The sequence below is a fragment of the Panthera pardus genome, unplaced genomic scaffold, assembly GCF_024362965.1.
Source record: "Panthera pardus isolate Hobbes unplaced genomic scaffold, ASM2436296v1 HiC_scaffold_17, whole genome shotgun sequence".
NCBI lineage: Eukaryota > Metazoa > Chordata > Mammalia > Carnivora > Felidae > Panthera > Panthera pardus.
In genome coordinates this window covers 39,339,656-39,354,013 of record NW_026526732.1, presented here as the reverse complement: position 1 = coordinate 39,354,013, position 14,358 = coordinate 39,339,656, and the positions used below count along the sequence as shown (strand labels likewise).

Below are 14,358 nucleotides of genomic sequence, written 5' to 3'. Positions count from 1 at the left end.
TAACAACATCATCCTTATACAATAACTGCTATTTTTTTGGTCTTTATAATACACATGCCTACAGAGTTGTAGTCTATTCACACATTACATTTTTCTTGCCCTTTTTCACTTAGCATAATTTTGTAAGCACTTCCCATTGTTCTAAATAAATCTTCTCTGAATTACCTTTTACCTCTTTCCTAATTTGGAAGAGATTTCCTCTTGCTAAGAAAATCTTTGCTCTTCAGAGCTAAAAGTGTTGTTTTGTACAAGTGCATCTTTGGCTCTGTTACTTGGATGCTTGATTATCTTTTAGTTTGAACAAAATTATTTCCTTCCCTGTGAATTACCTAGCAACGATGATCCTGGGGGCTGTACAAAAAGAGATTTATCTTGCTCTTGCTTACTAAACCAATGAACCATTCCAGTCTCGGGGCCAGGGAGGAGCCAGGCTGTAAATTTCTCTGACTTCTGCTATAAACAAAGCCTGTCAGGGGAAGGCTGTGACTTGACACCCTTTTTAGAAAGAGAAGCTGAGGAACAGAGAGAACATGCCTCTCTATTCATGTCACTATGTGCTTGGGAAGAGGAGATTAGGGATTTCTAAATGCAGAGCCAGGGCTGACATCTTTCTGGGAAACCAAAGCCACAGTAGTGGAAAGTTTGTGTTGCCCTTAAAAACGCAAGCTCTTGGTGACTCCTTCAGTGATCAGGGAACTGGTTTTCTGTTCAGGAAGGGTCAATTTTACATCGTCAGTGGATCTTTTTTTTGTCTTAAAGAGCTTCCACAGTGTGGGTTGAGATACAGGATTTCCCTGGTAAAATACTCATTTGGGAATGAGTTTGTGCACTCAAATAAATAAATCTGTATTTTGGAAATGAGGGATTGGTATTATGGATTTAGAAGTATTAATTATGACTGAGTTTATCTCTGCACATTTTTAGACCACTATTGTCACTGGAAGACTAAAGAGGAAATTCAAAAATAAGATGAGGAAAGGAAGCTGTCAGACCATAATTTCAGGAATAGGGAATCATAACAATGTACATATCCAAAGGAGACTGTAAATATCCAAAGGAGATTTGATCTTGCCCTTTTTTATTTAAAAGAATACACACATTAAAACACAAGATGCTATTTACAGCATTTGAATTTTTAAAAGTCTTAGAATGATTAGGAGAGTAGACTCATAGTCTCATTATTGATGGGACTATAAATTGGTGTTAAGTTTCTGGGATAATATGTGCCAAAAGCTACAAAAGTACATTTACCCTTTTCTGAAGCAATTTAATTTTAGGACTTATACTATGGTATATTAGGAATGTAACAAAGGTTATAGCAGAAATATTAACACACATTAAGTGTTATATATCTTGAGATCATAAATAATCTAATTTAAAAAATAAAATAGAATTCATTAAATAAATTGTGATGCATGTACATAGTAAAATTCTATATGGTCACGAATCATAATGATGTACACATGTTTTAATTATATGGAAACGAATCAGGATATATTATTAAGTTTAAAAAAAAGCAGAAAAAAGGCAGGAAAAGAGAGTATACTGTCTAATATATTTTTATACACACAGATGCAAACACTAGAATGAAATATCTCAATATGTTAAAGTAGTTATTTGGGGTAGTGAGTATTGGCTGAAGTTCTTCGTCTCATTTCTTCCTTCCCTCCTTCCTTCCTTCCTTCATACTTTCCTCCTTTTCTTCCTTTTCCCACCCCACCTTGTCCTCCTTTTTCTTCTTGGTTTCCTCTATATTCCAAACATTTAGACTTTTATTTTATAAGCGGAAGGAATGTACTGTTTTGTTTTATTTTTAACTTCATCTTACAAAAGCCTACTATTTGGATTTAGGGACTTTAGGGCGGCAAAAGAAAGGGAAACAATTGTGTCCCATTCTTTTCTTGATGCCCTTTTCCTTAATGCATCCAGGTTCTCTTCCTCCACGGGTGAAGAGGACAGAACAGGAAAGTGAGGACCAACATTCAACTGTGTCTTTCAGAAGCAGACCTAGTAGACCATTCCATCCTGTTTATTCCTCTTCAGGAAATGAATTTGTTTGAAAAATTTTGTTTGGATAGTTGAAAGACAGGAGGAAAAACAAGTCAGGTATTCCCTGGATAATTATCTTACGGTATTTAAATGTTACGCATTTCTTTTCCACAACAGGCAAGAAGAAATGATGTTTTACCCTCAATATGTAAACTTAAAATGATGCACAGCTCTTCTGCCATCTCACAACATCTTTCTAATAAGTTAATAAATCTAAGCTTTTTTATGTTCGAATTAATATCTGAATAAAAATTTTCAAGTCATGTTGAAAGGCCAGGATAATAAAAGTAGGTAATAAAAAAAAATAATGTTTAATAACGACCTAAAGCAGCTGACTGTGTCAGTTCTCACACTTGACATCGTCTTCTAATGCTAGTCTTGGTTTTAGGGAAGGTGCACAGCTCATTGCAGATTAGAAAGTATTGAGAGAGAAAAGTGGTAGTGGCAGTGCTTATGTTGTACTAACATCTGTACACAGCCTGATGCGGGGCAGATGGCCTGAGTTACAAGAATATTAAGCTTGTGGTAGATGAGTGAAATTTATGTTATGGTGACTGTTTTCAACCAATCCTTTTAAAAAAGTGAATCCTGTCAGCACAATCATTATAGGTGCTTCATGCATTTCATTTCAGGGGAAATTGATGGTCTGACCGGAATTTTAACTTTGCATTTTAACTCATTTCCATGCTGCCAGTGTCCCAGATTGAACACCAGGGAGGCTGAGCCCAGGATTCAGGCAAGTCTGAGTCTGTCTGGAGGGAGGAGGTATGACATGCCATGGATCTATTTTATTTTCACAAAGATGGATGAATCCCATAGAAATGAAGTCATGGCCAAGAAGGGCTGCGTGTTTGGGGAAGCCTTCAGGATTTCCAGCAGTGATTTCTAGTTGGTTCAGTGGCAAGGAGAGCCATCTCCAGTGAACTAAAGCCTAAGGGATAAGGAACAAGGTGGTGGGGACTGCAAGAACTAGTTCTTGGAACTCCCATGGCAAATATGTATGGGGGAAGGCGTCCCAAAACTATGGGAAGACCTTAAGGTGTTTGATTCCTATAGACACTCTGGAGTTACACTTTTTGTATTCATTATTGTTACTCTGGTCTTACGTTTAGCCTGCTGTCACCTGGATAATACAGATTACTTTTGTATCTCTTTTGAAAGAATAGAGCAGTAGTTATCAGATGGCATACACAAAAGGCACACACATGTAGCTTCTTATCCCAGCCCTTAGAACATCAAACACGAGAGGTATCATTTGGAGGAGACAGTAGTTAACAGGAAACTATCCAAAATTGAAGGAAAAAAAAATTATTGAATAGCATTTATTCTTCCAAGTAAGAATTCTTCGTTCTTGGGTCAGACTGATAAATGAGGTGGCATTTCAACTGATTGATTGGGTTCATCCCGCTAGGGTGCAACTGAGCATCAGACACAAAGGATAGGAATGTGCTTTGGTGTTGCACTGTTTTCTTGGTATTGCATGATCAGTAGCCTTTCTCGCATTTGTAACTGGTTTGGGAAATATTTCAGAACAAACCAATAACAACTTCAAGACAAATGCTACACACTTCACAACTCTTTCCTATTACATAGATGTGTAAACTGAATTCCCTTTCAAGACGAAAAAACAGGGCTGGCTTCCCCAAAATGTTTTCATTGGCTTTAGGGAACTAAAACACACCAGCCTGGGTGACTAATACTTCCTGTAAAATAAAGATAGATCAACACATAATTAAGTACTGGCTCAAATGTAATTGTTGTCTTTGAAACCCTTTTGGAGATAAATACGGTTATGCTAATGTAACGAACTCCTCCCGATTCCCATCAATGAGCCAGTTTATTAATTAGGCCAGGCCATTTTACTACCTTGTGCTACCTAGTCTGGAATATTTAAAGGGTTAAGAAAAAGTTCGTAAGAGAACACTGAAGAGGAGGAAAGAGGGATAATGCTTAAATCAGTTATTTGTCAGCTCTCATAAGGATTCCAGTTGGAGGAGTAGGTTAAAAGCACTTTTGGCTTCCTTGTGGGTTTCAAAGATCTTTCCAACCTCCACAGACAGAAAGCAGAGTTAGTGCATGCAGCATTTTGAACGAATAATCCCTAGCGTTATTTCTCTGAACTCCCTCTTTGGAGGATTTCGAATTGGACGGGCCCAAGAGAAACCAAAACCCTAAGTAGCCAGTGTTCTCTGGTTTCTGCTCTGAGTATACGGTGATTCCGTAGGAAGTTCTATCTCCTGCGTAGCCCGAAGGGCAGCCTGCCTGCTTGTTGAGGCCGAGTGTGAACTCTGGCCGCGAGAGAGCATCTCGGCGCTTAGATCACACCCACTCGGGGTGTGCGTGTGAGTGAGCGCGCGGGTGCCTGCGCGTGTGTGTACGTGTGGGGAGGTGTGCGCCAGAAGGGTGGGGTGCGGGGCAGCGAGGAGGGCTCTAGGTGAAGCCGGAGCAGAGGGAGGTCGCCCACGCTGGCCTCTCCCCCAGGGGCCGCGGCGGCTCGCTCGCGCTCCCGCTGCACCTCCCGGGGCGCGCCGCGGCGGCGCCACAGGCCCCTGGACGCTCCGACCACCGCCCTCCCGCCGCCCGTCCCGCGCGGCCCGGAGCGGGGACCCGCGATGGCGCGGCACTGACGGCCGCCTCCCCCCCCACCCCCACCCCCGGACCCTCTGCTCCGCCCGGGGGCTCGCGGGGGCCCCGGGGCACCGCCCCGACCTGCATGAGGGGCGGGCGCGCCCGCGCCCGGAGCGAGCGGCCCTCAGCGCCCCCGAGGCGGTTCCCGGCCGCGCAGGAGGACGAGGAGGAGGAGCGGCGGAGCGGGCCGGGCTCCCTGCCTGTCGCGGCCCGGGAGCACGGGCTCCCCGGAGGGAGCTCGGGGCGTCCCAGCCCCGGAGGAGGGACCCGGAAGCAGAAGCGGAGCCGCGAGTCGAGCCGAGCCGCTGCCCCCGCTGCCCGCCGGCGCCGGGTGGGGGTCCCGGCGGCTGGATGGGCAGTGGCGGCGCGGGCCGCGGGCGGCGATGGGCGAGGAGCAGAGCACGGTGAGCGGCGGCGGGCCGCAGGAGGCGCGGGCCCCCGCCGGCGGCGCCACGGGCCACCCCGAGCCCCCGAGGCCGCGGGGGGACAGCGCCGGGGCGCCGGGGCCGCGCGCCGCCTCCGCCGAGCCGAGCGGCGGTGGCTGCGGAAGCGACTCGGGCTGCGTGGACACCAGCGCCCCGGAGCCCGCGGGGAGCCGGGGGGGCCCGGACGGGAGGAAGAGCCGAGCGCCGGGGCAGCCCGCGGGACTGGCACTTACCGGGCCCCTCAACCCCCAGACTTTGCAGCAGCAGCTGGAAGAGGAGGGGGAAGCAGGGGGCCGAGACGAGGGAGGGCATGAACAGCAGGACGTGCCCCTGGGCGAAGAGCCGGAGCCCAGGACCCGCGTCGGGGCGGCGGACGAACTGGTCTTGGACGTGCTGGGTCAGCGGCGCCCAATCCCCGCCAAGAGACAAGTCTTCTGCTCCGTGTTCTGCGTGGAGAACGACCTGCCCGAGGCCCCCACCGCGGAGCAGCCCTCGCCACCCGCATCTTCACCTCGGGCTCCGCCGGTGACGAACGTTCCCAGCACCCCCACCTCCTTCCCCAGCCCCCGGCTGTCCCTCCCGACGGACCCCTTGTCCCCCGACGGCGGCAGCATCGAGCTGGAGTTCTACCTGGCGCCCGAGCCATTCTCCGTGCCCAGCCTGTTGGGAGCTCCACCCTACTCTGACCTGGGTGGGGTAGGGGATCCCTATGTGCCCCTCATGGTGCTGATGTGCCGGGTGTGCCTGGAAGACAAGCCCATCAAGCCCTTGCCCTGCTGCAAGAAGGCCGTGTGCGAGGAGTGCCTCAAAGTCTACCTGAGCTCCCAGGTAACTCTACCCCCACTCTGTCCCCTCTTGTGTTCAGGCCCCTGGCGACGCGGTCCTCCACCAGCTCGCCAACTCCGGGTTCACAGGAAGAGGTGATGAGACAATTCTACCAACGACCTCTGTCAGTTTCTCACATCTCAGTTGTTGTCGGTGTAATTATTATTTAAGTGTGTTTGACCTCACGGCTAACTTGACTGGAATTTAACTCTGCAGGAGCTTCAGGCTTTAAGTTGGCAACCGTGGAGGGAACAGGCTACAGTGAATTGTCCTCTGCTTATTTCTTTTACTAAATTGCAAGCCAGAGCTCGCTCAAAAAGGAGGACAATGAAAGTGCCTCATAGGCCTAGTATCCCCGAAACGAACAAATAGTGGGTACAAAACACTGTAAGTATGTATTAAGTTGGTGAAGAGAAGGGTTGGAATTGTTGGAATTAGTATTTCAGGTCCATGATGCCTGAATTTTAAATTGTGCTCCATTTATGTATTCCAGAAAAGTTTTATTTATTTTTTCATTCATTTGTTCATTCATTCATTCATTCATTTATTCATTCCTTGGCCCATGCCTACTTAGCATTTTTCTTATTCCACAGTAAAGTTGAAGTACTTTTCCTCACTGAAGTTTTATGCCAGCACAGTACTTTATTTCTTTAAGAGGGAACAAAATAGACCAAAACAAAGGAAAGCGAGGCTAAGAGGCTTAACAAAACAAGCAGTGGTGAAACTTTCTTCCTCGGCTCCTTATTTGAAAGCTTGTTTTTTTTCTTGGAAAGCTTAAGCGTGCAATAGACCAGCTTCCCTTCACTGATGGTGAATGAGTTCTTCCAGTAGTTTTCAAGCTGTTATGTTTCTGCCAGTGTTTTGCACAATCTGGAATGCCCTTTGATCCCATGTCTGATTGTCCTAGGCCTATTCATCTTTCAAAACCCTTGGCTGTTCAGGTGCCAACTCTTTTTGGGAAGCCTTTCCTCACCTTCCGGGCTGCTGCTTATATACTTTCAAAATACTTCTGTGTGCCTTGCAGGCACTGAAGTTCCTTATGTGTCTGTTTGTTTTGCCAGACTGTATGGGCAATGTCTTGTAGTCCTTGTGTTTGATAGTTTTATGCTGAGTCCCTTTCCAGTAATAGTGTTTAATAACATTGGCTGAAGTGAACTGAACAGGATTCCACACAGTGTGGTTCCTGTGTGTTTTGTGGCTAATCCATGCTGGTGTCTAGACTGAAAGTGTGTACTGTGCCCAACCGAAAAATGCAAAGGGAAACTTAAACAGAATGGAATGTTACACAAACAGTAAGTTAGCCAAGATGGTTGAGATTATCCAAACGCCTGCAAGAGACTGATGTCTCTTTTATGCTGTATCCACAAACAGATACTTAAAACAGGAGGAATGTCTGCTCTCATGTGGTAGTTTCTATGACATCATCGGCAAACAGATATTGGTGCCATCCATGTGAGATCCCTGTGGTGGGATTCAGACATTCCCCAAATATGGGCCCTGCTCCAAGGGAGTCACTGTGAGAGCAGATGTGTATGCAAGAGCAATACACGGTAGCATATAATGAGATGTAAACAGAGTAACAATACCAGGTATACTTAAAGGCTGGATACAGATGCTGTGGGTTTAGAAGTTCAAGGAGGGTAGCTGGTGTGGGTTGAGGTATTCTGCATTAGTTTGATTTTCTTAAGGTGGGCCCTTTTCCCAAAGCATGCATATATATATATATATATATATATATATACACACACACACACACACACACACACACACACACACACACACACATATATAAATCTCCATAAGTTTGTTGTGGGCAGTCAATATTTTGATCTGTAATGGAGAAGAGAAGGAATGGGGAGTGGAAGGGTGGCAGGGTGAGTGCAGTGTCATTATAATACACAAACACTAGAAACTTCTCTCAAGTGACATAGTATCTGAAACTTGTTTGCAGTAATTATGGGTGTTATGTATGTCCCTGATTTTCTTCCAAAGTATTGGACAGACCTTTCAGTAAAGAAAGCCTACTTTATTAAAATATTAAACAGGAAAAATGAGTCCCGCAGGCCAGGCAAGCTTCTACCCCAGGGCTTTTGCATTTGTTGTTCCTTTTGCCTGGAATAGCCCCCTAGATACCATTCCCTTTGCTTGCCTACTCCTCTCACTCCTCTCTTTCAGATCTGTATGCAAATGCCATCCAAATGGCCTTCACTGACCACTCTTTTTCAAGTTTAGCCTCACCCCACTCTCTTATACTTACGTAATTTGTTTCCACGAAGACAGGAATTGTGACATGATGTGTTCACTGCTGTGTCTTTAGCACCTAGAATGCTGTTGGACATATGGTAGAGGCTCAGCTAATAGTTACCAAATTTTTGAAGAGCTGAGTGACCAAGAGAGGATGAGATTACCCCCAGCAACCATTGCCAGAAAGTGGTATTCTACTTGCGTGCTAAATTCTACCGTGAGCTTCAAGTTAAAGGCAAAAGACAAAGTCTTAAAGCAGACAAAAATAACAGGTTTACTAAGTTTGCTATGAAAGTTAGAATTAAAGATTTTTTAGATGAACTTTTAGCTTCTATGAAAATGGAATTTTTTCCCAATTGGATAAAAATACATACAGGCTTGTGGTTGTAATATTTCTGGTCTGTGTTAATTCTAAGGTCACTTCTATTCAAAGGGTCTATGTTTCCATGTCACTTAACCTCTCTATGCCTTAATTTCCTCATCAATGAAATAGAATTGCAGACCGTGACCTGTAATGACATGCCAGTTCTGAAGCAAAACCAAATCAAACTGCAGAGTTATTTTGTTGCCTTACTGAGCTAGATCAAAAGGGCACACTGAGTGCTTTCTTTCTCATTTTATAAGCTTTCATGGGTTTGACAGACTAAAATCGGTTAAACCGAATTTGCAGGGCTCTTAAGACCTTTTAAAATAAAATGATGCATTTGAAATAAAAAGTTATTAGTGATATTTTTCACTTGTTTTTGAGTTTGTGTCAAATAGTGCATTATTTGACATCACTTAAGAAAATAAAGGTGATTTTCTATTAAGCATTTTATACACACATTAAAAATACATACTAAATGTGAGTTGGAATATTGCCTGGTTAAATTAATGTTCTTCTAAAAAGGGAGGCTGAGTTCTTTGAAAGAAGGTATGAACTTGGAAGGTGGGAACAAGGATTTTTAGATGGTAAGTCTTATTTCCATTAATGCCCTGGACTGCATGTGTAATGAAGGCGGATGAGTAGTTGTGGTCATTATTTCAGTACAGAGAAAGCAGATTGGGCCATGACTTAAATACCTGCATACTGTGCTTTCTAAATAATAGTTCTATTTCTTGAAACATAATATTCTTCTCCAGTCATCACCATGACTGGGGCTGCGGGGAGCCCCTCTTAGTGGAATGACTTTACAGTTCAGTGTGTACCACCCAATTTTCAATTGCCATGGTGAAGGGTTGAACTGATAAATTATAATCTTTGCCACTGCATAGGTGTTGGCTTAAGGGCTGTAGAACACATGACAGATACAGTGGAAGTTACACTAGTGTATGTTGCCTGGGTCCGTAAGTCGTTGATACATACATTTTAGAAGCATTTCCCAGTGACCTATGTATGCATGTCTGACCATGGCTAAAGCACACAGTCCGGGGATGTCTGCAGGTCACTGAGCCATTGTAAATGTTAACCTCCTCAGCTGGTTTGGCCTCTACCACATCTTCCTAGGAGGCAAGATTGTTGCCTTCTTTTGTTTCAGAGAACGATATTGCACTTATTTCAGAAATCCTCCGTTGATATCTTTCCTTCATGGTTTTGGTTTCAGACAGTAAAATTTATTATAATATGAAGTGTTACTATTTAGCACTTTAGATAAAGAGAACATTGGGTATGCTAAGGACTGTCTAAAGGTAACAGCTGTTGTGGCTTTCATCACTCTGCTTCAAAGAGCTCCCAACTGGCAGGTGCATGTGAGTTGGAATGTACACACCTGTCAGATGAGTATTAATAGAGACAAGCAACATATTTCTTCTACAGATTGTGAACAAAGCAGCTGTTAGATGGTGATGTCTTAAAATGACAGTCTACTATAGTCACCCTAGAATCGGTGACCTAAGGGTGACATCTTATGTATCCTATTATTAAACTCTGAGTCACGCAGACTTGTATGGGTACAAGTGTAACCTACTTTTTTCCCTTTAAATCTTAAACCAACCTGTGTATTTTTAGAAGCTAATGTGTTCAATGTGGAGTTTGAACACAGCCATCTTCGCACAGGTGAATTTTTGGATCCTGTCATGCCAGGTGTGATTTTGATAGTCCTGAAAATGTGAAGAATAATGAGACTGGGATACATTTCATTTCTCTGCAGGTTTGAAAAGTGAGAGTGAAGGAATATGTAAACTTATTATTTTGTGCCCAGAATTTGCATGTGTGCGCTCACACGTGTATTTGAAGGGTGCGATAACATTTGCTTTCACACCTTACTGACTCATGCCCTTATTTCTCTCTTCTGCCTCTTTAATAATATGTCTCTAATAATTTCTTCATATCTCCTTCATAATCTCTTTTTTCTTTTACCTTTCAAAATCTGATTTTAACGGACATTTGATTTCTGTGGACGAAATACCCTGTTGAGGGCTGAGGTCTGAACCAGCAGAACCTTGTCCGTGTGTTGCCTGGGTGTTTCCCTTCCGTCTCTTCCAGCTGTCTAGAGATGAGGCTACGAAGAAAAACCTGGCATTGTGCTCCACTGCCTAAGAGATCTCAAATAACATGACAAGTAGTACTATTTATCCAAGGCGTCAATTGTAACCTTTAGAGTGGTGATTTTCTTTCCTTCTAGAGCAGAGCTCAGCTTTTATACTGGAAGGCTCTTCCTTACTCCCCTTTTTTTTAATGTTTATTTATTCTTGAGGGAGAGAGAGAGAGAGAGAGTGCAAGCAGGGGAGGGCAGAGAGAGGGGGGAGCCACAGAATCCAAAGCAGGCTCCAGGCTCTGAGCTATCAGCACAGACCCCAATGTGGGACTTGAACCCTGAGATCATGACCTGAGCCGAAGTCAGATGCTTAACTGACTGAGCCACCCAGACGCCCCTGGCTCTTCCTTATTCCTGATGTGAGAGAGAGAGAAAGAAGAGCCTTAGAACTTAAACTCCCAGCCTTTTGTTAAGAGATTGTAATGGGCACTGTAGACAGACACCTGAGTGGTAGTTTCTTATAATTAATGTATTCATTTATTACTGAATCATTTACGCATTTAACAAACATCTATTTGGGTACCTGTAGGCCAAGTACCATGAGATACTCTATAAATGTATTAAATTCCCTCAAGGAGCCATCTCAGAGCCTTGTGTGCAGTATTTTTTCTCAGCTTTATCTGGGGATATAAATAAGCTTTTAAGTTGCCAGTCAACTGTGGATCTCTTTCTCTTCTTACTTTTTGGGAGGATTTTGTTTTATTTTCATTTTTATTTTATCTTATTATTATTTTTATTTTAGAGAGAGAGCATGAGTGGGGGTGGGGGCAAAGGGAGAGAGGGAGAATCCCAAGCAGGCTCCATGCTCAGCACAGAGCCTGACACAGGGCTTGATCCCACAGCCCTGCAATCATGACCTGAGCTGAAGTCGAGTCCATACTCCACTGACTGAGCCATCCGGGTGCCCTTGGAAGGATTTTATTAAACCACTTCTGGAGCACCAGCTTACCATTTAGTAAACACGTTACAATTCCACCTGTCGTGTTTAATCCAGAGTAGTAAATCCATCCATTATGTATTTCTTAACACACATATTTCTCAGAGCTCTAATTATTGGAAATAGAATATTATTAAATATCTTACTCCTTTCAAAATATTTATTACCTTTACTTAAAAGAAAACATGCTTTTGCTAAGTTTGTTTTGGATTATTCTTTACGATATGGCAAATATTTAAAGTTATAAAATTTCAAAAATTTGTTTATTTTGTTCATATTCACTTTGTCAGAAGAGTTTCATATGATCAACTAAATGAACCTTCCCAAATCAAATTGTGTCTTAAAATAAGAAATTCAGTGCCTATAGAAAAATAATTTCTGAAGTACGCCATGCTCTTTCAACTTTCTCAGTATTATTTGTCCCATCAATTTTGGGGTAATTACACTTGTATGGTTAAGTTTCCACAAATAATAAGAGCAACCATTTATTGAACATCTATATTTTAAGCACTTCTTACATATTTTATTATTGAATTTTAATTCATTTATATATTAAATACCTATTACATGCCAGTCACTATTGTAGGTGTTGGGGATTCAGAGAACTAAAGTAGATAAAATCCCTCCTTCATGGAGTTTATATCCTAAGCCAGAGGGGATAGACTATAAGATAAATAATTAGTATCATTTAGTATATTAGGGGATAATAAAGGCTATGAAGAAAGAGACAAGAGAAGGGTGATAATAGTGAGGAAGAGGTCGTTCGTATATTTACAATCGAGGGGGGTAGTTGTCAGGGAGGGTTTTTCAAGGTGATCATTGAGTAGAGATCTTCACGACAGCAATAAGGGAATAAACCATGAGGATATTTAAGGAAATAATAAGTATAAAGTTCCAGAGACCAGTACTTGCTTGGGGTGTTCCAGGACGGTGAAGGGATCCATGTGGCTGAAGCATAAGGAGTGAGATGGGGAGCGATAAGAAGAAAACAGCGGGAATGAGAAAGCTGGTCGGAGAGGGCTTTAGGACCATAGAGAATTTGCATTTCCTCTGAGTGAGATAGGAGGCTGTAAGAAGATTTTGAGATAACCAGCTATAACTTAACTTTAAAAGAGATTTACTGTGGCTCTTTGTGGAGAATGTTATACTATAGGAATCAAGAATGCAAATTAAAAGATCAGAAGACTATGGCAGTAGTCCAGAGGAGAGATGGTGTAGTGCAGACTAGGGTCGTAAAGGTGAATGTGAGTTGAGCTGGTTGAATTTTGAATATATCGTGAAAATGGAGCTGACAGAATTTGCTGATGATGGGGTGTGGGATGAGAGAAAAAGAACCAAAGATGACATAGGTTTTGAGCCCAAGCAATGAGAAGAATGGGGTTGCCATTTAATAAGATGAGGAATAGTGCAGGAGGACTAGGTGTAGGGAGAATCAGGAGTTCGTGCTAAGTTTGAAAAGCTGTTTAGACATTCATGAAAGGGTGTTGAGTAGGCAGCTGGTGTCTGGCATTCAGAAGAGAGATATGAACAAAAGATGTACATTTGAACATTCTGGACATGTAGATGGTATTTAAAGCCATGAGACTAGATGGGGCCATCTGGGGAGTGATAGTAGATAGAGAAGGACAGTGTCTAGGTACACCAAAGTTTACTAATATGGGACCTGGGACATGTGAAGGAACCAGGAAGGATCTAAAATGGTGTGGGCCAGTTACGCAAGAAGAAAACCAAGGTGGAATGGTTACCCAGAAGCAAACCAAGATGGTATTTTATTTTATTTTATTTTTTAATGTTTATTTATTTTTGAGAGAGAGAGAGAGAGACAGAGCGTGATGGGGAGGAGCAGAGAGAGGGAGACACAGAATCCGAAGCAGGCTCCAGGCTCTGAGCTGTCAGCACAGAGCCCCACTCGGGGCTTGAATTCATGAACTGTGAGATCGTGACCTGAGCTGAAGTCAGACGCTTAACCGACTGAGCCACCCAGGCGCCTAGTGTTTTAAAAAGGAAGGAATAATCATCTTTGTCTAATGCTTCTGATAGTTTCAGCAGGATGAGGGTTGAAATTGACCATCAATTTCCTAACAAGGAGGTCTTTTGCAACCATGAATAGTACTGTTTTCATTGGCACTGGTGAGATTGGCTCTCTGATCAGAGTGGGTTTGAGAAAATAGGAACAGCTCCATTTCTGTGCTTCAGGTAGCAGAATGTTGTATGATGAAACTGAAGGTTAGAGAGATAAAATAACTCACTTTAAATCGCATAGCTGAGAAATGGCACAAGTGGGATTTAAATTCATGTCCATTTGGCTCTAAAATCCATAGCCTTTTTACATTGTTTACATTTATTATTTTATTTGTAAACTAAATATATTTGTTTTATTTTTCCTTTAAATTTATATCTGGATTATACAAAATCACAAGCCTTCTAGTTCAAGAAGAAGGAACTCAATTTCATGTTCTGAGGAAGTGGAGGACACTTGCCCAGGTGCAGAGATAGTTTCCTGCCAAACCTAGGCTCATCTCCACGTAAGAAAATCAAGAGAAATTGAGTTCAGAAAAGCTATAATTCAAGTTGCTATCCAGTTTTAATGGCAACATACTTGCCTTTGTCCTTCCTAACTCTCTGGCCATTCATTTTGTTCACCATTTGTGCTTTCTCTTGTGTTACCATCTCTTAATGTTGGTGTCTGCCTGATCCATATCTAACCCCTCTGTTCTCACTGTATGGTATTAGT

The 14,358-nt window shown here is 43.0% G+C and overlaps 1 protein-coding gene across 2 annotated transcripts in view; it reads left to right on the top strand.

Annotated features, from left to right (window-relative positions):
• The first annotated feature begins 4,949 nt into the window (after nucleotides 1-4,949).
• RNF217 (ring finger protein 217) overlaps nucleotides 4,950-14,358 on the top strand; it is a 130,608-nt gene continuing 121,199 nt past the window's right edge. For both annotated transcript variants that reach the window (XM_019418248.2, XM_019418247.2), the window contains exon 1: nucleotides 4,950-5,930. In XM_019418248.2, coding sequence (XP_019273793.2) covers nucleotides 5,061-5,930 — 870 coding nt within the window. In that variant the 5' untranslated portion in view covers nucleotides 4,950-5,060. The remainder of the gene's footprint in view (nucleotides 5,931-14,358) is intronic.